Consider the following 20761-nt stretch of genomic DNA (forward strand, 5'->3'; position numbering starts at 1 on the left):
GCAGCAATCCTCCAGCAGCTGGGGGATGGGGAGACTAGCAAGTTAGAAGGTAAACAAGCAGGTCTCCTCCTCAGAGCCCGGAGGTATCCCCAGCGTTCTCAGCCACAGAACACAGTGTGCAGGAGTAGAGGCCCGACCCTGCCACAACCACAGTTTCCCGGTTTGTAAAATGGGTATGCAGGACCAAGGGGTCCTTTCCAGCTCTGCATATCCAAGCTTCTGTGATTCCAGTTCCACCTCGCCCCAAAGTTCCAACCAGGCAGTCCCCTTCAGATGATGGATTCAGGTGACCCAAGGATCCCACCTTGAGAGAGTCTGCCCTGCAGCGCGATCACCTAACGTGAAACTCATTCTCGTCTCAGATGATTTTGCATTTTGAAAAAGCCTTCAGAGAAAAGTCCCTGATGGTAGGACTCCATGCACATGTGGCGCTAGTTAAGAAAGCAGAAGGCTTCCTGGCACCCCAGGTCATATCACAGACCTTCAGAGCTGGAAGGGACCTGAGAGAGGCTCCCTCAACCCCAGCCATACAAAAGGGGAAACTGAGGCTCAGGGTGGAGAAGTGATTTCCTCACCATCACACAGCAGAGCCAGCGGCAAGAATTCCCGGTCCTGAGCCTTTCTTAGTGCTCTGGGAGGAGTCCTCAGAAAGGAGGGCTCAGACCAGGAAACGCAGCTGCCTCAGGAGGGTTCCCCAGAAGCAGAACCTGAGTCAGAGATTCCCATTCAGATGATTTATGGGGTGGGGGGGAGGCCCTGAGGAGAAAGGGAGTGAGGGAAGCAGGATAGGGAAGGGGTAAAAGCTAAGCCAGAACACGGTCTCAGCTGGGGTCAAGCCGCAGTCCCACCAAGGATATTGGAACCCTAATAGCATCACAGAGTTTGTCCTACCTTGAGGCTTGGGGTGGCCTTCTGCACCACATCAGCCGGTCATCAGCCATCGTCTGCCCAGGTCGGGAAAGGAAGGCAGGGTGGGCCGGCCTTCCGGGGGACGCCTCTCGTTTGGCTGAGGGATCGTCTCCAGCGAAGGGGCAGCTGGGAGTCATTAGCAGCAACCCTTCAGCAGCTGGGGGACGGGGAAAACAGCAGGTTAGAAGGAAAACAAGCAGGTCTCCTCCCCAGAGTCCCGAGGCATCCCCGGCGTCCCCAGCCATAGAACACAGTGTGCGGGAGCAGAGGCCCGTCCCTGCCACAACCTCAGCTTCCCGGTTCATAAAATGGGTATGCAGGACCAAGCGGTCCTTTCCAGCTCTGCATGTCCAAGCTTCTGTGATTTCACTTCCACCTCGCCCCAAAGTTCCAACCAGGCAGTCCCCCTATCCCCAGGCTCCCCACTAGCCAAAGCAGTTTAAGAATCAGTGAGACCAAAGTAGGGTCTCCATTCAGTCAAGCCCGAACCCCATGAGGCAAGTAAAGGCAACAGTTTCTTGGCACGTGTACATCTCCAGCCTGCAGAGCAGGCCTAGGGAGTCAGTATTTCTTGAAATGTAAGTACAGAGGCCACACTGGGTTGTCAGTAAATTCATTATCCCATTACGCAGAACTGAATTATTCAGCGCTCTTGAGGCCGCCTCAGGAACGTGCCCGAGCACAGTCGATGCGGCATTAGAGGGATGGATGGAGTCAGGCCCAGGGCATGGTTGGTGCCGGAGTGATGGATCTGGGCCCGGACAGGCTGCCAGGGCTTGCAGGCACAAGGCTGCCTGGCTGGCAGGACCTGGGCACTGGGTGTTCCTGGGGTCTGTAGAGGGGGTTATGCACATATCCACAGTCCTCCTCACCCCTTAAGAAATCGGCAGAGTATATCTTTGGAGCCCACCTGCTCCAAAGGGCCCAGGGACAGAAGATCCAGGCTCCACCTCTTCCTGGCTGTGTGACCGCCAGAAGGTCATTCACCTCTCTGAGCTTCAGTTTCTTTATCTGTAAAAAACACAGTGATGATGCTGAATGTTCCCAGTATCCATTCTCCCTTTTAAAGATAGAACTGATTTTTTCATTGAACATATAACCCTCTAGAATAAAGACTATTTCCAGGCCAAAGTGTGGTCACGTGACTAAGTGCTGCTCAAAGTGATGCAAGTAGAATATCTTACGAAACTTTCAAGAAGTGTCCTTAAAGGAACGAGGTTAGTTCTATTTTGTCCCTTTCTTCTTCCTAAAAACTGGGTTGAAGGTGTGATGGCTGGAACTCAAGCAGTCATCCTGTTTAATGAGAAGACACCACATGATGAGGATGGCAACACAGCAGAGGAGAAGCCTGAGTCTCAGTTGACCCTGGAGGCTCCGTACAACCTCCAAGTTACATCTGTATAAGATAGAAACCAACTTCTTTTTTGGACTTTTCTGTCTCTCACAGCCAAACTCAACCTTAACTTGTTGGGCAAGTCCAAGGGTGAAATGAGTTATTACAGGAAAAGTGGCCACCTCAGCAGGTATTTCCTCTAGGATATGTCAGTGGTTAAGAACTATAAGCCCTGAAACCAGAGAACCTGGGTTCAAATCCCAACTTTACCACTTATAAGCTGTGCAAATTTAGGAATGTTGCTTAACCTCTCTGTGCTGCAGCTTCTTCACCTGTAAAATGGGGATTAAAATGGTACCTTTCCCCTTACAAGGTTTATGTGAAGATTAAGTGAGTTAATATGAAGTTTAACTGACACACAGTAATTGCTATACTGACACAGTAATTCAAGTGACTGACACACAGTAATTGCCATATAAATATCAGCTGTTAGTATTTCATTTTTGTAGATCTAGGGGGATTCCCTATGTAACTCAGAGACCTGGGTCCCTGTAACATCTCCCAAAGCTCATCTCAGTCTAGATTTTCCCCTCAAAGTGGCTGTGCTCTCAGGGTAGCAACGCCAGAGGTGTTCTGAGTTTCAACCATGACATGAACAGTTTTGCTTGGGGTGGGCGGCAAAGTCTGGGATCCTTGTTTGGAGCCCACAAGAGGGATTGCTCTTTGGAATCCAGGTGAAGTTCTTACTCAGGAAGCGAGAAAGAGAAACAAAAGCCTGAGATGGGCTGTGTACCCTGGGCAGGTGTCTCTCCTCTCTGGGCCTCTGGGGAGTGGATTAAACCAGAGGTTACAGCTCATGCACCAGCAGCTCAAAGACCAATGTGGAATATGAGGGAACCTCTTTGGGTTTGAGGCAGCAGGGAGCGGTGGGGACTGGGGCAAGGGCACATGACCCGTGGGGGATGGGGGAGGAACCACACAGCACCAGCCAACCTGCCCTGCAGCAAAATGGGCCCAGTGGAGGCTTCCCTGGTGGCGCAGTGGTTGAGAGTCCGCCGCCAATGCAGGGGACACGGGTTCGTGCCCTGGTCCGGGAAGATCCCACACGCCGCGGAGCGGCTAGGCCCGTGAGCCATGGCCGCTGGGCCTGCGCGTCCGGAGCCTGTGCTCTGCAACGGGAAAGGCCACAACAGTGAGAGGCCCGTGTACCGCAAAAAAAAAAAAAAAAAATGGGCCCAGTGTTGTCAAATCTGCTGCTCTTTCAAAAGAAATGGAAATCAAATCTGAATTCTTTGTGAAATTTTCTGATTGTTTAGTGTTGGCTCCATTCAAATAAACAAAATACTGATCGAGGCAAACAAAATATGTCCCCAGGCCAGCTCAGGGGCCACCAGAAGTAAACAAGCACTGAGAAGTCTCCCATGCAATGCAATCGGAATCCTTGAGTTCCAGGCTCCATGTCCTGGTGTCTCAGGGGAAAACGGGCATATGCTGAGTGTGGGGATAAAAGAAAGGGGTTTGTCCTCCCCGGGGAGGTAGGCGCCCTGGGCTGAACCCAGGGAAGGTGAGCCTGACCCCTTGCTCCCTCCCTGCTGGGTTCAGGATGGCAGTGAGGTGGACAGAGGCAGGAGGTTGCCCTGCGACCTCAGGTGACACTCTGACTCCCAGAGCTCCAAGTTCCTCCTCTGAGAAACAGACTGGGGAATCTTCAGCTCAGGCACAAGGCAGGGGCCCTGGCCCTCCTGCCCCTGCTGAGGCCCTGCCCTGTGGGGATCTCTGCACCCACGGCTTTGGGGACACCCAGGGGCCCTTGGGATCTGTGTGTAGATTGAACTGCTGATCTTGACTCTTCTCTCCCTGACCCATAATAGGGCTACACAGCCACACCCTTTGCCACGTGAGCTCACAGGGCCACCCCATAGAGAGGGCAGAGTACACACACTTGCCCCCTATGCAGAGCTTGGCCGAGTGATTTGTTGGGGCCGCTGGAACATGAGCAGACCTGACTAAGGCAGAGGCTTTCAAAGCACCTGTGTGGTTGGCCTCTTGCCCCCATGCTGTCCCCTGGGAAAGAGCACCCCCAGGTAGCTGCTGGTCTCAGAATGATCTGGACCCACAACCCCAAGCAGAAATAGCCCAGCTGATCCACTGACCCAGCAGTGAGAAAAGTAGGTGGTTATTTTGGAAGTTGCTGAGACTTGGGGCTGCCACACAGCAATGTTGCGGCAGAAACCTGACCGCTATGCTGGGAGGTCGTGGGCTTCCCCAACCTGGACCCAGCTTGCTGCACAGAAGCTCCCACCCTGTCTGGTCATCCACTGTCCCAGAAGCCCCTGCACCCCTGGCTCTGATGCAAATAGAGAGACTCTCCTTGGAGTGGGGAGACCCCAGGCTTTGTGCCATACAGAACTGGAGACAATCCCCACATCCTGCCTATGAGACCCCAGATGTCCCCTGTCTGTAAAGGGTGGGTGATCATGCCTGCCTCACCAGGGACTGGGGAGGCTTGATGAGACACCACAAGTCTGCAGCAGGGCAAGGGTGGGGTGCACGGTACTGGCATTTCCGCTTGTCAGGCGGGGGAGGGATAGGGCATCTCCTGGGAGAAAACTGACCCCTGAGGAAAACAAGGCCTTACCTTTGGACAGCGTGATTTTAAGTTCAGTGTGGAATCTGTCACTCAACCTGAAAAAAAGCAAAAGGGGTTATCTCAGCACCAACTCTCAATCACCCCTGGGCACAGACCACACTGCTAGAGTGCCTGTATCAGTTAGGAATGCTATGAACTTCAAATAGAGAATAAATAGCTAATCATTGCTTAAACACAAAGGGCTCCATTTTCTCACATAACAAGGAGGCTAGAGGTAAACAGTTGCTGGGAGTGGTTTAATGTCTAGATAATGTCTTCAAGGACCATCATCATCCTCACTGTTTTTTTTTTTTAATTCTTAACCTTGTTGCCTCAGGGCCACAAGATGGCTGCTAAAGTTCCAAGCATTTCATCTTTACACAACCCTATTCAGGGTAAGAAAAGGCTACGCAAGAAGAGGGGATTTCTTATTATCAGGGAATAAAAAGTCCTGAGAAGCACCTCTTTTTCCCTGGCAAGATATCCCTGGATATCTTGAAAAAGGGACTGGGGTGGGGAGGGGGGTTGTGACAGCCTGAGAGGGCTGTCCATCCCCCGGAGCTGGGCACATTGTCGCCTGACCAATATTGGGCTCCTGTTGGCAAAGCAGAAGGAGGGGGTTGGCTCTGCAGTGGATGGTAACATTGTGTGCTGGAGGTGGGAGAATCGGTCCCACAGAGGCAGCACTCCTGACTGCAAATCTAGAAGCTGCTTTGTGGCAAACAGCAGACTTCACTTTGCTGCAAATAACAGAATCCACTTTGTTGCAAATAGCAAAGTCTACTCTGTGGCAAACAGCTGACTCTGGGAGGGCCAGAGCTTGGATGCGACACAGCATCACTCTCCTTCCAACCATGGACTCACATGCCGCATCAGGTCTGGTACCTGCAGGGGACGCTGGGACGTGTGTGTTTGTCTTCTTTTGGGGAAGGAAGGATTCACAATGTAGGCCAGTGTCTCAAGGAGGAGAGAGAAGAGATGCAGGGGGACTTTCTTTGCTATTTCTCAAAAGGACGCCCATGAAGTCTTGACTGTTTGACGGCTCCTGAGTGTCAGCTGAGGTGTCCGGCAAAAGCGATGACGCCCAGGAGTGGCTTTGACAGTGGCACCCTGCCCATCCCATCAAGAAGAAACGAGCAGGGCTTCCCCTGGTGGCGCTGTGGTTAAGAATTTGAAAGCCTCTGCCAGCCAATTCAGGGAACATGGGTTCGAGCCCTGGTCCAGGAAGATCCCACATGCCGCAGAACAACTAAGCCCGTGCGCCACAACTACTGAGCATGTGCGCCACAACTACTGAAGCCCGCGCACCTAGAGCCCGTGCTCCTCAACAAGAGAAGCCACCGCGATGAGAAGCCCATGCACCGCAACGAAGAGTAGCCCCCACTCACTGCAATCAGAGAAAGCCCATGTGCAGCAACGAAGACCCAGCACAGCCAAAAATAAAAACAAATAAATAAATTTATTAAAAAAAAAAAAAAGAAGAAGAAGAAAAAAGGAGCAAGTGACACCATGAAACACACACCTAAGTCATCCACTGGGGAATCCCAGAAACACCCAAATGCCAGGACCTGAGTTGAACCAGAGAAATCGGATCACAGGTAAATCTCTGGCACATGGTGGAAGCCTCTCAAGAGAACTCGATGAACTTCCAGGGGATATAGGAGCTCTGGACTTGGGCCAGTGGTGAGATGACAAACTCTTATGTGAAGCTGAGACAGGGACAGGTTCACACCTGGCTCTGCCACTTATATGTCACCTGACATCTGGGAACCTCAGTTTGCACATCTGGAAAACGGGGGCAATGCTAGCTTCTTGAGAGGGTGGCTGTGAGGAACATGCCCACCGCCCATTCTGTCTATGCAGTAGCAGGGAATCCTCTGTATTTAAATACCTAATGTGACTTCCCTGGTGGTCCAGTGGTTAAGACTCCTTGCTCCCAATGCAGGGGGCCCAGGCTCAATCCCTGGTCGGGGAACTAAGATCCCGCATGCCGCGTGGCGCGGCCAAAAATAAAAACAAACCCAAAACCTCACAGCGTGGTTCTCAAAGAGGGGGGACGGGAACTTAGCAGGGTTATCTTCATCCTGACAACCACACTGAGAGGCTGCAGTTTGTGGCAGAATTTGACCACTCTCTCATGATCCCTACCACCAACGTTACTCTCTCGGTCATCAACTCAGATGGCAAGGGGAACTTTGCAGATGGAACTAAGGTCACTAACCAGCTCACCTTGAAATGGAGAGATTATCCTGGATTAGCCGGGTGGGTCCCCTGGAATCACGTGAGCCCTGAAAAGCAGAAAAGGAAGGCAGAGTGATCTGAAACACCAGAAGTATTCGAGGTGCCTTCTACCTGGTGAGACCCTGAGTGGAGGATCAGCCAGGCCTGGCCTGACTCCTGACCTACAGAACCACGAGATAAAAAATGGCCTTGTTTTAAGCCGCTCAACATGTGGTGGTTCATTACACAGCACAGAACGCGAAGACAGAAGGATCATCCCCATTTTTCTAGCTGAGAACCTCGGAGCTCACACAGCCACAAAGTGAGTGGTGGACCAATGTTTGAACCCAAGTCCCTCAGACTCCGGAGCCCATGCTGTCACTTCCCAGTCAGCCTGTCCAGATGAGGAAACTGAGGCATGAGAGGCCAGGGCACTGCCAGTGCCAGCTCCACAGCATCTCAGCACAGAGGAGGCGGGAGGAGGCCATGGCCCCCGTCCTCCCCCGCTCATCTGAGGGGCCCCAGAAGCTCCTGATTCACGGTCTGTCTGCATCAGCCCACTCGGCCCACCACGGCCCCCGGAGCCACTAGAGTCACAGCATTGCCCCCCGAAGTCTTAGGTGAAAAGCTCGGCAGACCTCACCCAGATGTGGTCAGACTCCAGGCTGCAAGTTTGCCTGTGGAGACAGGAGGCCTAAAGAAGGCAAGCCCGGGACAGAGGCTCACAGGCACCTCTGGGAGAACCACGGCTGCCGGGGAAGAGCCCACAAGTACAGGAAGGGGACTGAAGGGCCCAAAGGTAGGAGGAGGATTCCTGGGGCAGGGCCTGGGGACTGGGGGTGATCAGCCAGCCAGTGAGGCCTCTCTGGCCCCGACAGACTCCACTCCTATGTCCTAACTTCTCTGACCCATGCTCCAAATCAGAAGAAACAGTTGTCCTATGGGCCAGGTCAGACACAAAGATCAAAGATGTATTCAGTTTGGCTGACATGGAGCGTAAAAAAAAGAAAAAAAAAAAAGTCTAACCCAAGTGTTTTAAATTGTGAGATTTCACATTAAAAGCCAGATTTCCAACCTCTTTTGAAAAATCAGAAGCTCCAGCCACAATATGCTCTTCTTCCCACATGGCCACATGAATGGGAGCTGAGGGGCCGCCACACCTGATGGGGCATCAGTTCTGGAACACCACAGTCCCCACTGCTCCCTACCGCCCTCCCCTCACCTGCCTGCCTGACCCCTGAAGATATCTGAATTCTAATCCTTTAGGTCCAACTTGACTCCATAACCTTACTCTTCTGCCCCTACCCTGCCCAGTCCTGGGGGGTTCCTGGGGGAAGGTGCCCAGCCTGTGTGATGTTAGCAGGGCTGGGAGAAGTAGGGGTTGGGGGTATTAGGTTAGTAACTCAGGGGCCTCTACCAGATCCTTTTTTGTGAACAGCTGTTTCCAGTGACCCAGTCTGGCTAAGAATTTGGCAGGGGTCAAACCCCCTGACTTCCTGGTGTCGACCCAACAGCATGTATGGGCACCCATCCTCTCTGCCCTCATGACCAGCAGGTGCCTTGGTGCCTAATGGGGCAGCTGCACTTGGCCAAAAGGGCAATTGAGAGAGGCAGAAATGATCCTCCCCCACCCCTGGAGACAGCTGCCCACATCCACGTGGCCCTCTGGGGAGGCCCAGCTTCCACCGCCGCCACTCGGGCCACCTCCAAGGAAAAGAACCCAAACCTACTTTGTCTTCAGCCCCCTGGTCTTCTAGGAAAAGGCCCTGTAACAGATTCGGAGGCGACACTTTGCTCCCTTCATCGTGAACTGAGACACCGGCGCTGTAATGGAAGAGACAAGAAATGAGTAGCGAATGGGGGAGGGAGGTGGAAAAATTAAATTTTGCATGATCAGCAAGGTTTCAAACAATCGCTCGCCAACTGAAGTGGGTGCCACGTCTATAAGTCATTCTGTTTTATAGACCATTAGGATCTCCAGAGAGAACCTGCATGGAGACCACTGCTTTTTGTTGAAATTAAAATGTCAGAGAAAAAGAAATAGAACAAAACAGGGAATCTGCAATTAATTACCAGGCCATAAAAATTCAATAATCAGGAGGCAGAGCAGCCGCAGGCCCAGAGGTATCAGAGCCAGCGTAACAAGAATGGAATACATTAATCTTTTCAAATTAGTTTTTTAATCTGAGAGGGATATATGGTGACACGCCTCCCCTCCCCGCCCGCCTCCCACCTCCATGGGCTCCGGCCTGAAGCCAGGTGGGGGGAGGGAGGTTCTGGTGTGAGCTGGGGGCCTGCCCAAACCCAGACCCCCAGACAGGAAAGAGAGCGCCACTTTGCAGCCCCGGCTGAGCCCAGCGCCCCAGTGCCGCCTGGCCTGGTGGAAGGGTCTCAGCAGAGGAACCATGAAAGCACTTCTGGTTTCCCCCGGGTCAGAAGAGCTCATCGTGTGTCCACGCTCCTGCGTGGCCTCCCGCGGGCCCAGAGCTCCCGCAGCGCCGGTCAGTCCCGGGCTCTGAGCTCCGGGCTTCTTTAGTTCGCCCTGTCTTCAGCCTCAGCCAAACCACTCCCTCACCAACCTCCCCCAACAAGCCTGTCCCCCTGAGCCTTGCTGGGGCTGAGCCTCGCCTAGAAAGCCCCCGGTGGGGCTCCAGTCTGCCCAGTGTGGTTGCTGAAGGCTGGTGTCAGGGGACAGCCGCGGATCTGACTTCTTTTAAATGTAACAGCTATAGCCCACTAAGTCCCAGGCCCTGTGTGAATCCTTCACCTGCATTTTCTCATTTCATCTCCCAAGAGGTCAGGACTGTTAAGAACCCTATTTTACAGAAGAGAAAATTGTGAAGCCGGGACACACAAGTTCCCTGTGCCCTGTGGTCTCTGAGCCCAGCTTCACTAACACAAGCCAGGACAGCTTCTTTCGCCTCGCCCCATTCGGCACACAGTCAGTGTTCCCATCACTGTGCACTGGATAGCATCCCTGCGGAACAGCCCTGCAAGGGGACTTCACCTGCCCTCTGATCTTTCCTCCCCAAGATATCTTCAACTTATGATAACAGCAGCTGCCACTTCTTGAGCAGCTACTGTGTGCCAGGCTATGGGATCTGGTGCCATTAATAGTAAGACAGTGGTCCCAGTTTTACACAAAGGAAACTGAGGCTCAGACTGATGGGCCCAAGATCTCACACCCAAGCCTAGCTGGTACCCAAGAGCATGATTCTAACTAAGGGTGTTGTCTCAGCACCCCATTAACCAGATCTGACCCAGGGCTCCCAAACCCCAACTCCACCGAACATACATTCCTTCAACTTGACATCCTTGGTGACCTCCCCCAAGAGGCCCCCCCGATCCTCTCGGTCCCTCCCAGGGTTCCTTTAATTTCTATCATTTGTACCTGTTAGTATCCTGTTATACCGACGTTCTACTCGCCCACCCACATATGCCCCTGGGGGTTCTCAGCAAAAATGGTAGCAATGAGGAAGCAGCATAGCCGCCGGCACAGTTCCGAAAGCGGCCACTAGATGACGACTGACCCGCTTGGGCGGGGCTTGCAGTAAGGCCATGAGGCCGCCAGATGGTGGTCGAGGCCGCGGCTCCGAGGGCACTGCCCGGGCAAGTTGGAGCCGCGAGGGCCCGCGGGTCCCAGGGCAGTCCCAGTAGCCCTAGCGCAAGTGACCTGGACGCCGCTGCCTCCTGCCCGAACCATGACCCAGCCCGTGCCCCGGCTCTCTGTGCCCGCCGCGCTGGCCCTAGGCTCGGCCGCGCTGGCCGCTGCCTTCGCCAGCGGCCTCTTCCTGGGTGAGTAGGGCCGGGCCTTCGGCACCCTCGGCAGAGGCCCCGCGGGCGGGCGGACGCAGGAGCAGAGCCCGTGAACCCGCGAGGCTGGCTGCGGCTGAGGCTCACCCCTGGAGCCCTGGAGCCCCAGGCCCTGACCCAGCACCACCCCTCCCCGGCAGGGAGATGGTTCCCTCCATGGCGATCCCGGCGAGAGAAGCGCCTGCTGCCCCCTGAGGACAGCCCCCTGTGGCAGTATCTGCTGAGCCGCTCCATGCGGGAGCACCCGGCGCTGCGGAGCCTGCGGCTGGTCAGCAGGGCCGGAAGCGGGAACGGGCGCCCACCTCGGGCCGGGAGGGACCCACGTGGCTGCGTGACCTTGGGCTGGTCGGTGGCCCCCGTCCGCGCAGGCCGGGCATGGTTGGGCGTTCCATGAAGGTCCGCCCCTGGGCCACGCCCACAGCCACGCCTCTGGGGGCTCTAAACCTGGGGCTCAGCTGGGTGACTGGCAGGGCTAGTGCGACCCTCTCCTCCCCGCAAGCAGCTGACCTTGGAGCAGCCGCAGGGGGATTCCATGATGACCTGTGAGCAGGCCCAGCTCTTGGCCAACCTGGCTCGCCTCATCAAGGCTAAGAAGGCACTGGACCTTGGTAGGGCACGCGGCTGGGGTCACTGGGGGCCGGAGTCACCGGGCCGTCGCCCCACTCTGGCCTGAGCCTGTCCGTGTCCACGTCCTCAGGCACTTTCACAGGCTACTCGGCCCTAGCGTTGGCCCTAGCGCTGCCCCCGGCCGGGCGCGTGGTGACCTGCGAGGTGGACGCAGGGCCCCCGGAGCTGGGACGTCCCCTGTGGAGGCAGGTGAGTGCCCCACACACCTGAGGCCCTCGTTGGGCCCCTGGAGCCCGGCCACTCCCAGCTCCGGGAGAAAGGACATGCTGATTCTGACCCCGCTCCTCTCTTACGCAGGCCGAGGTGGAGCACAAGATCGAACTTCGGTTGAAACCCGCTCTGGAGACCCTGGGTGAGCAACGGAGCGGAAAGGGCCTTGGCGCCATTTCCCAAATGGGACCACCCGGCGCGAGGTAGTGACCCGGTCCAACGGGCGGGCTTAGGCAATGACAGCCCCCACCCCCCCGCCACCCGGTACGCAGCCACATGCAGAGTGGGGCCCTCAAGTACCTGAATGGTCACAGCGCCTGGGCCGGCCTGGGCGGGGTCTTCCGGCCGCTGGGGCCTGCGGACTCAGCTGCATCTGCCCCTCCCTCCCCCGCAAGATGAGCTCCTGGCAGCGGGCGAGGCCGGCACCTTCGACTTGGCCGTGGTGGATGCGGACAAGGAGAACTGCACCGCCTACTACGAGCGGTGCCTGCAGCTGCTGCGACCCGGAGGCGTCCTCGCTGTGCTCAGTGTAAGGGACAGCCCCGGGAGAGAAGAAAGACCCTCTTGAGCTGGGTCCGTCTTTTCCTTGGGCTCCTCCTCGCCCCCCTGCCCCAGAGCCCCGCCTAGTACAATCACGTAAGCTCCTGCCCCCAGGTATTCGAACTGAGTCCCCAGGTTTTCCACTTTCCCCTGCTCAGGTCCTGGGTCTCCAGCTCTCACCCCGCCTCCTGCTCAGGCAGCCCCCAGGCCCCGCCCCCATTATGCCCCGCCCCTCCGCAGGTCCTGTGGCGTGGAGAGGTGTTGCAGCCTAAACCACAGGACAAGGCGGCCCAGTGTGTGCGAAACCTGAATGAGCGCATTCTGCGGGACGCCAGGGTCCACATCAGCCTCCTGCCCCTGGGCGACGGCCTCACCTTAGCCTTCAAGATCTAGGGCTGGCCCCTACCAAGGGGCCTCAAGGGAGGGGCCCTGGGACCCCCAGCCATTGACACCGAGTTTTAAATCTGACAATAAAGTGAGGCCCGGGACACGACGATCTTCTGAGCCTCCGTATGTACTGAAGTGGGGTAGGGAGTGAAGGCCCCGCACTGGCTCCCATCAACAAAAGGGAGCCTTGATGCCACAGATGTTCATCCCCTCCCTGGCACACTCCTGAGGACACTCTGGCACCAGGGCTGTAGCCTGACCACAGAAGCTTCCAGCTGACTGGAAGCAGGATTATCAAAAGTTTTAATGGGGGCTTCCCTGGTGGCGCAGTGGTTGAGAGTCCACCTGCCAACGCAGGGGACCCGGGTTCGTGCCCCAGTCCGGGAAGGCCCCACATGCCACGGAGCGGCTGGGCCCGTGAGCCATGGCTGCTGAGCCTGCGCATCCGGAGCCTGTGCTCTGCAACGTGAGAGGCCACAACAGTGAGAGGCCTGCGTACCGCAAAAAAAAAAAAAAAAGTTTTAATTGACCTGCCCACATGCAGTTGGTCAGAAATCCTAGCTCCTTGTGGAGGTTTGCCTCCACAGGATCTGAGGGCTGGAAACCTGGTAGAGCCCCTGTGGTCTCCCTCTGACACCTCTTCCTAAGAGGGGCAAATGAATGAAGTTCCTGTTCAGTGCAGCTGGAACCAGTGGAGACCAATCTGGGATCTGATGGCAGGAAAAGGGCCTTGCTCCATGTAAGTGTTGTAGGTTACGCCAATTCTGCTGGCCGTTTGCCCAGTTGTCACAGAACTGTCAGCTTGGCCTCTCCTCTGCAGTGGAGGCCCTGGTCCACATCACCTGAGACCAGGCCACTTGACTTAGACCTGAGGACCTCAAGGTTGACTGAAGTATGTATCCTCTCCTCCCCATGAAGTCTTTGAAGAACATGAGACACTGAGTGGGATCACCGGCCAGAGGTGTGAAGCAGACAGGCCAATAGGTAGGAAGCTATTTTTAACAAGTTCCCCAGAGGAAGATGAAGAGAAAGTTAAGCTTTCCAACACAAACATCTATGAGCCTATGAGCCCAGGTGGAGAGGGAGCCAGGTGCTTTACTCTGTGGTTTAAACCTCCACAATCCATAGGAAGATCTTATCTCCACACCACAAATGAAGATCAGGCTCAGATATGAAGTGTCCTTTCCACCAACACTGCCTCAGGCCTCAGACAGAAATGGCATCAGCCTAGAATTAGGTTTTGCCACCATCTGTTAGGCCTGGGTGGTGGAACTGAACCTGGAGGCTGCTGATTAATAAATTAATCATCTATTAATTTCTAACATATCAAGGCCACAGGAGCCCCATGAGCCCACAGCTGGCAACTTTCATAACCCTACAGTATTTGGGATATATACTTGCATTTCAGACAACCCTCAGGAACCTGGCTGTAAACTATCCTTCTCTCTCCTACTTATAAAAGTATATAAGAAGCACATGGGTGAATAGGTCCATTTTACTCTTAAGTATCCTGAAAACACAAGAGCCGCTTTCATACCTAGCTTGCAGACACCCTTTCCTGTTTTTCTTCTTACCTAGCAATAGGTCCTGCCTGATTCAAACAAACTGGTTCAAATTCCAACTTACTGCCATTAAGTTATATGTCTTATTCCATGGGCCATTCCAGCCAGTCCCTTAGGACAAACAGATCAGAAGGGGCCTTTGTGCCCCCCATCCCACCTGTATGGAAAAAGCTTGTTTGGGTTGCTAATCTCTCATCAGATTCTTCTTGACCTGGAAATTTTCAGCATGTATCACTTTTTGGGTAATGAGTAAGTACTACATTTTCTTATCTGTTCTCTCTGACTTCAAACTATACTACAGATCTAGTATTATGAATTTGTTCAACAAAACCCTTCTCTAACCTTTGATGGTATCTTTCTAACACTTCTCCCATCAAAATTCCTCTTTCCTACTTTTCCAACCAAATCATCTATTAATTTCTATCATTCAGCTCAAGTCCAGATTAAGGCCAATGGCCACATAGCCTGAAGGCACTCCGGTCACAAACTTAGGCCCAAGCTTCTCAGTCCCTGCCTGAAAAGAAACGAGTAACGACCTCTCACTAAGGCCCATACACTTCCATTCTACAGACCCTCTGGGTATTGACACTGTCTACGCCTTACTCCCTTTCCTTACACCTCATCCCATCCTACCTAACTAGGGCCTGGATCATTTCCAAAGCAATAACCCAAAGGGGTGTGGTGGGTGTATACAACCTTCAGCACCATCCCTTCATTTCTCTTTTTTCATCACTTGCTAACTCTTCCTGGAGCTCACGATGATCCAATGTAATTTTTCAAATTTACAAACTGAAGATATGAAGGCATATATCTTCTTACTTTATTGTAGTCTAAAAATCTCATGGAGTTACTCTCGGGTCAGAGGACTCTGTGGCACAGATTCATGAAAAGAGCAAAATAAATGCTCACTGGAAAAATAAAGTACTAGCTAGAAACAAGGAATATTTGACCCTAGCTGCCAAGTTTTTAACTCTGCAAATACTTGAGTCATTAATTATGTATACTTGTTTTATTCATAATGTGTAATGTTTTGGGATACCAAAAGTAATTCTAATGATGGTTGAAATTAACAAAAAATTTTAACCTCATCTTAAAACATCCACTGATCCATCTCATTCAATGGCAATATTCAATGTTAAAAGAAACATAAAAACAAACATGCACACAATTGCACAGTTTTCATAAAGGTCTATTTCATTATTGGTGGGTAGCGCATTTAACAGTTAAATACATTTAAATAATGTATAGGTGACTGCACGACTGCAGCATTGGTAACTAGATAGATAACCAATTCAACTAGAAACCAGCTAACAAGTAATCTGATGTCCATTCCCAGAGGTTTCTTTCAGTTGGATTAAGCCTCCAGCTCCAGGGCAAGCCCAAGTTTGTGGCCTCCAGCATTAATGCTCTTCCCATCTACCAGAGCAGACAGTGTAAGCTTCACACCTGTAAACAAAAGCAGACAACTATCAAGTGCCTGAAACACCTCATGGGAGTCTGCAGTCACGCCACAACCTGTCACTTTTCCTCAGCTTGTCAGATGACCTACTAGTGCCAGCCACCAGAGGGCGCTTGGGAGTATCTGAGACACCAGACAATTCATTTGCACATCCACAGTAAGGAAGGCATCAAGTTCCAGAGCATAAGAACTTCATAATAAAGCTCAAACAGCTCTGGAAAATACAATCATGTTCAATACACTATCCAGACTAAATGACAACCATAATTGGATCCTGGAAAGGAAAAGCTACAATTAAGAGACACTTTTGGGACAAGTGCAAAAATCCAAATATATACTATATATTAGGTATTATTTCAAACTGTTAATTCCCTTAGCTGTGAAAACAGTATTATAGTTATGATGTATAGTTATGATGTCTTTATAATGATGCAGTTAAAAATGTCTTACTCTCATGATATGTATGCTAGGGCTGACGTGTCTATGTGTTTGGAAAACATATTTAAATAATTCATAAGGATATGTGGGGAAAAAAGAAAAGAAGGATTGTGTATAGAGACATGGAGAGATAATAAAAACAAAATAAATGTTAGTAATTGGTCAACATGGGGAAGGTATGAGTGTTCGTGGTACCATTCTTTTCTTTAGGTTTCAAAACAGTCAAAAAGTCTGGGGAAAAAGTTCCAAGTGCTTTAGAACCTTGCTCTTCAACTGGTGGTTCAAGAACCAGCAACACTGGCATCACCTAAGAGCTTGTCAGAAAGTCAGAACCCCTCGCCCCAGACCTATGTATTTTAATAAGATTCCCAAGGTGATTCATGCACACACTGGTATTTGAGAAGTACTGCTCCAGAAAACACAGCAAGGCTCAAATATACTATGTAAAGTAAATGAGACTATAGAGACCAAACAACCAAAGCAATGAGTGAACTATGATTGGAGAAATAAAAATTACTACAAGACATTTCAGGTACAAGTGAGGAAAGTAAACAGAGAATGGATATTAAGTAATAATATGGAATCACTGTTAACTTTCTCAGGTGTGATAACAGTATTGTGGTTATGCAGGACAATGTTCTTATTCTGAGGAGATGCACGCTGAAGCATTGAGGGAAATATCATGATAGCTGCAACTTCCTAACAGCCCACCATAAAAAAAAAAGGAAAGGAATAAAAAACTGTGGCAAAAGGTAAACATGTGTTCACTGTACTTTGTCAATTCTTCTGTATGCTTGAAAGGTTTGAAAAAGAAGAAGCTGAATCTTGAGAAAGAAAAACGAGTTGGAGGAATCAGGCGCCCTGACTTCAAACTATACCACAAAGCTACAGTAATCAAGACAGTATGGTACTGGCACAAAAATAGAAATATAGATCAATGGTACAGGATAGAATGCCCAAAGATAAACCCACGCACATACTGACACCTAATTTATGACAAAGGAGACAAGAACATACAGTGGAGAAAAGACAGCCTCTTCAATAAGTGGTGCTGGGAAAACTGGACAGCTACATGTAAAAGAATGAAGTTAGAACACTACCTAACACCATACACAAAAATAAACTCCAAATGGATTAAAGACTTGAATGTAAGACCAGACACTATAAAACTTTTAGAGGAAAAACACTCTTTGACATAAACCACAGCAAGATATTTTTTGACCCACCTCCTAGAGTAACAGAAATAAAAAAAAAAATAAACAAATGGGACTTAATTAAACTTTTTGTGCAGCAAAGGAAACCATAAACAGGACAAAAAGACAACCCTCAGAATGGGAGAAAATATCTGCAATTGAAACAACAAAGGATTAACCTCAAAATATACAAACAGCTCATGGAGCTTAATATCAAAAAAACAAACAATCCAGTTAAAAAATGAGCAGAAGAGGGCTTCCCTGGTGGCGCAGTGGTTGAGAGTCCGCCTGCCAATGCAGGGGACACGGGTTCGTGCCCCAGTCCGGGAAGATCCCACATGCCATGGAGCAGCTGGGCCCGTGAGCCATGGCCGCTGAGCCTGCGCGTCCGGAGCCTGTGCTCCGTAACTGGAGAGGCCACAACAGTGAGAGGCCCGCGTACGGCAAATAAAAAAAATGAGCAGAAGACCTAAATAGACATTTCACCAAGGAAGACATACAGATGGCCAAGAGGCACATGAAAAGATGCTCAACACCACTAATTATTAGAGAAATGCAAATCAAAACTGCAATGAGGTATCACCTCACGCTGGTCAGAATGGCCATTATCAAAAGCTAGAAACAATCAATGCTGGAAAGGGTGTGGTGAAAAGGGAACCCTCTTGCACTGTTGGTGGGAATGTAAATTGATACAACCACTATGGAGGACAGTATGGAGGTTCCTTAAAAAACTAAAAACAGAACTACCATATGACCCAGCAATCCCACTACTGGGCATATACCCTGAGAAAACCAGACACATGCACCCCAATGTTCACTGCAAGCACCATTTACAATAGCCAGGACATAGAACCAACCTAGATGTCCATCGACAGATGAATGGATGAAGAAGATGTGGCACATATATACAATGGAATATTACTCAGTCATAAAAAGAAACGAAATTGAGTTATTTGCAGTGAGGTGGATGGACCTAGAGTCTGTCATACAGAGTGAAGTAGGTCAGAAAGAGAAAAACAAATACCATATGCTAAAGCATACATATGGAATCTTAAAAAAAAAGAAAAAATGGTACTGATGAACCTGGTTGCAGGGCAGGAATAAAGAGGTAGACATAAGAGAATGGACTTGATGACATGGGGTGGAAGGGCGAAGCTGGGACGAAGTGAGAGAAGTTTCAACGTATATACACTACCAAATGTAAAATAGTTGGCTGGTGGGAAGCAGCAGCATAGCACAGGGAGATCGGCTCAGTGCTCTGTGATGACCTAGAGGAGTGGGATAGGAAGGATGGGAGGGAGGCTCAAGAGGGAGGGGATATAGGGAGATATGTATGCATATGGCTGATTCGCTTTGTTGTGCAACAGAAACTAACATGGTATTATGAAGAAATTATACTCCAAGAAAGATCTATCTAAAAAAAAATCTAACAGTCTGTTTTCTAAAGTGGCTGTAATATTTTATGTGCATGCCAGCACTGTATGAGGGCTCTAACTTCTCCCTATCTTCATCTACACTTGTTATTTTCTAATGATTTATTATATCCATTCTAGTGGGTAGAAGTGGTATTTCATTGTGGTTTTAATTTACAGTTACTTAATGATTAATGACACTGAGCACCTTTTCCTGTGCTAATTAGCTATTTGTATGTCTTCATATAAATGTCTTTGCAGTCTTTTGCCATTTTTTGATTGGGTTGTTTGTCATAGTTATTAATGAGTTTTAAGAGCTCTTTACATGTTATGGGTATAAGTCCTTTGTATGATTTGCAAACATTTTTCTCAGTCTATGGTATGTCTTTTCATTCTCTTAATACTGCCTTTTGAAGCATAAACTCAAAAGTTTCCATTTAAAAAATAAATAAATAAAAAGAAGCTGAGAAATGAAACTAATTTTGAAACCACTATCAGAACAATCCTTAATACTTACCAGGCCTCAGAGTCTGAGTGTAGCCCACTCCAATTAAACTAGAATTGTTGACTTTTGCCTAAGATAAAATGCAAAAACAAATGTAAGACAAATTTTTGAATGTAGAGACAAAGCCCCTGGGTGTTTCCCTATCATACAATTATGACGCATTCGCTTTTCCACAAGAGTTAATAAAATTTAATATTGTATTAAGGTAAGCAAAAACTAGGTGCCACTTAATCCTCATCCACTAAATTCAAATTGTCAGCAGGACACAAAACTCTTGCAATCTTTTGGGATGTGTCCACAGACCCCAAACTGTCCATATAGCACAAAAGCCTAAGCACTCTCATAAAAACTGTCCTTGTTGAGTCTAATCTAGCACATAAGACCATACCAGAATGTGGGTAATGGAAGTTCACCAGGCTCACTAACTACATGACATTGACACACACACCACCCTCAAAGTATGGCATGTGTATGTATAGTTTAAATTTGTGACGACACAACGTTCAGGGGTATTCCTAAAGAATCTAAACCATGCATGTTCTAAATCTCCAAATGACAAGCACTTCCTCAGAAGAAAGAGACTGACTACAACTCCTTCACCTCACTTTCTCACACCTCTCATTAATGCCCTTGAGTCCTGGCTGTATATAACTAGACGGTGCTTAAGAAGGCATTCCAAAGGGGCATCATTTACCAATCCAGACCCCTTCCCTCCTTGTACAATTCTACTATTTTAGGATTTTAGTCACAGACTTTCAAGGGCTGGAAGGAATCCTGGAGAGGAAGACATGGTCAGGAGAACCTTCGAGCTCCATTCTCTCCCACTACTGACATCACTTAAGCCATACCAGAGGCCTAAGGCTGTAAATGGGGGCATCTCACCCTGCTCTCCAAGGCCTAGGTTGCCTAGTCAGGTAACTTTGCTCTTCAGCATTTTGAGTGCTATGGTAATAAAAAGGTAACAAACAGCCTCTGGGATCAAAACAGACTTGGGGGCTTCCCTGGTGGCGCAGTGGTTGAGAGTCTGCCTGCCGATATGGGGGAAACGGGTTCGTGCCCCGGTCCAGGAAGATCCCACATGCCGCGGAGCGGCTGGGCCCGTGAGCCTGCGCGTCCGGAGCCTGTGCTCCGTAACGGGAGAGGCCACAGCAGTGAGAGGCCCACGTACTGCAAAAAAAAAAAAAAAAAAAAAAAAAAAACTTGGAAAATGATTCGATGTCTACACTCTTTTGTAAATATATCAAAACAGCCCAATTGAGAGAGAAATGATCCAACTATACAGGCAAAAGTCACAGAAACAAAACTTGTATTCACTTGGCACTACAGCCAAGTCTTCATGAGCCACCAATGACCATGTGAGTTATTTGTCTAAGGAAGAAATGCCCCACTAGTAACCATCTTTTGCCAAACAAATTAAGAGCCCCAAACAATAAAATAGCTCCTACTATTTTAGGAGTCAACCATGAAACTAATGTAGCATTATGCAATGCTTCCGGGGTGATGCTTGATTAGGGTAACAGCAGC

The 20761-nt window shown here is 50.3% G+C and overlaps 2 protein-coding genes and 1 long non-coding RNA gene across 3 annotated transcripts in view; 1 reads left to right on the top strand and 2 right to left on the bottom strand.

The window, feature by feature from the left end:
• Positions 1 to 4886: 4886 nt before the first annotated feature.
• Positions 4887 to 11380, bottom strand: LOC112396739 (uncharacterized). The gene is made up of 4 exons (XR_003002631.1): positions 11207 to 11380; positions 8822 to 8915; positions 7101 to 7159; positions 4887 to 4927 (listed from the first exon to the last, which is right to left on the bottom strand). It is a non-coding gene; the product is annotated as an uncharacterized LOC112396739 (long non-coding RNA).
• COMTD1 (catechol-O-methyltransferase domain containing 1) lies at positions 10663 to 12774 on the top strand. Its single transcript, XM_024740568.1, has 7 exons — positions 10663 to 10886; positions 11045 to 11172; positions 11407 to 11512; positions 11602 to 11720; positions 11829 to 11883; positions 12137 to 12270; positions 12522 to 12774. Exons 1-7 carry the CDS (start codon positions 10793 to 10795, stop codon positions 12672 to 12674), a joined length of 789 nt encoding a protein of 262 aa, XP_024596336.1. The 5' UTR covers positions 10663 to 10792; the 3' UTR covers positions 12675 to 12774.
• Positions 12775 to 15541: 2767 nt separating this feature from the next.
• SAMD8 (sterile alpha motif domain containing 8) overlaps positions 15542 to 20761 on the bottom strand; it is an 84565-nt gene continuing 79345 nt past the window's right edge. Inside the window, exons 12-13 of the mRNA XM_024740751.1 lie at positions 19250 to 19307; positions 15542 to 15676 (exon numbers count right to left, since the gene is read on the bottom strand). Of these exons, the coding sequence (XP_024596519.1) occupies positions 15585 to 15676; positions 19250 to 19307 (150 nt within the window). The 3' untranslated portion in view covers positions 15542 to 15584. The remainder of the gene's footprint in view (positions 15677 to 19249; positions 19308 to 20761) is intronic.

This window comes from Neophocaena asiaeorientalis, unplaced genomic scaffold (genome assembly GCF_003031525.2).
Source record: "Neophocaena asiaeorientalis asiaeorientalis breed wild unplaced genomic scaffold, Neophocaena_asiaeorientalis_V1.1 scaffold484, whole genome shotgun sequence".
NCBI classification, from domain to species: domain Eukaryota; kingdom Metazoa; phylum Chordata; class Mammalia; order Artiodactyla; family Phocoenidae; genus Neophocaena; species Neophocaena asiaeorientalis.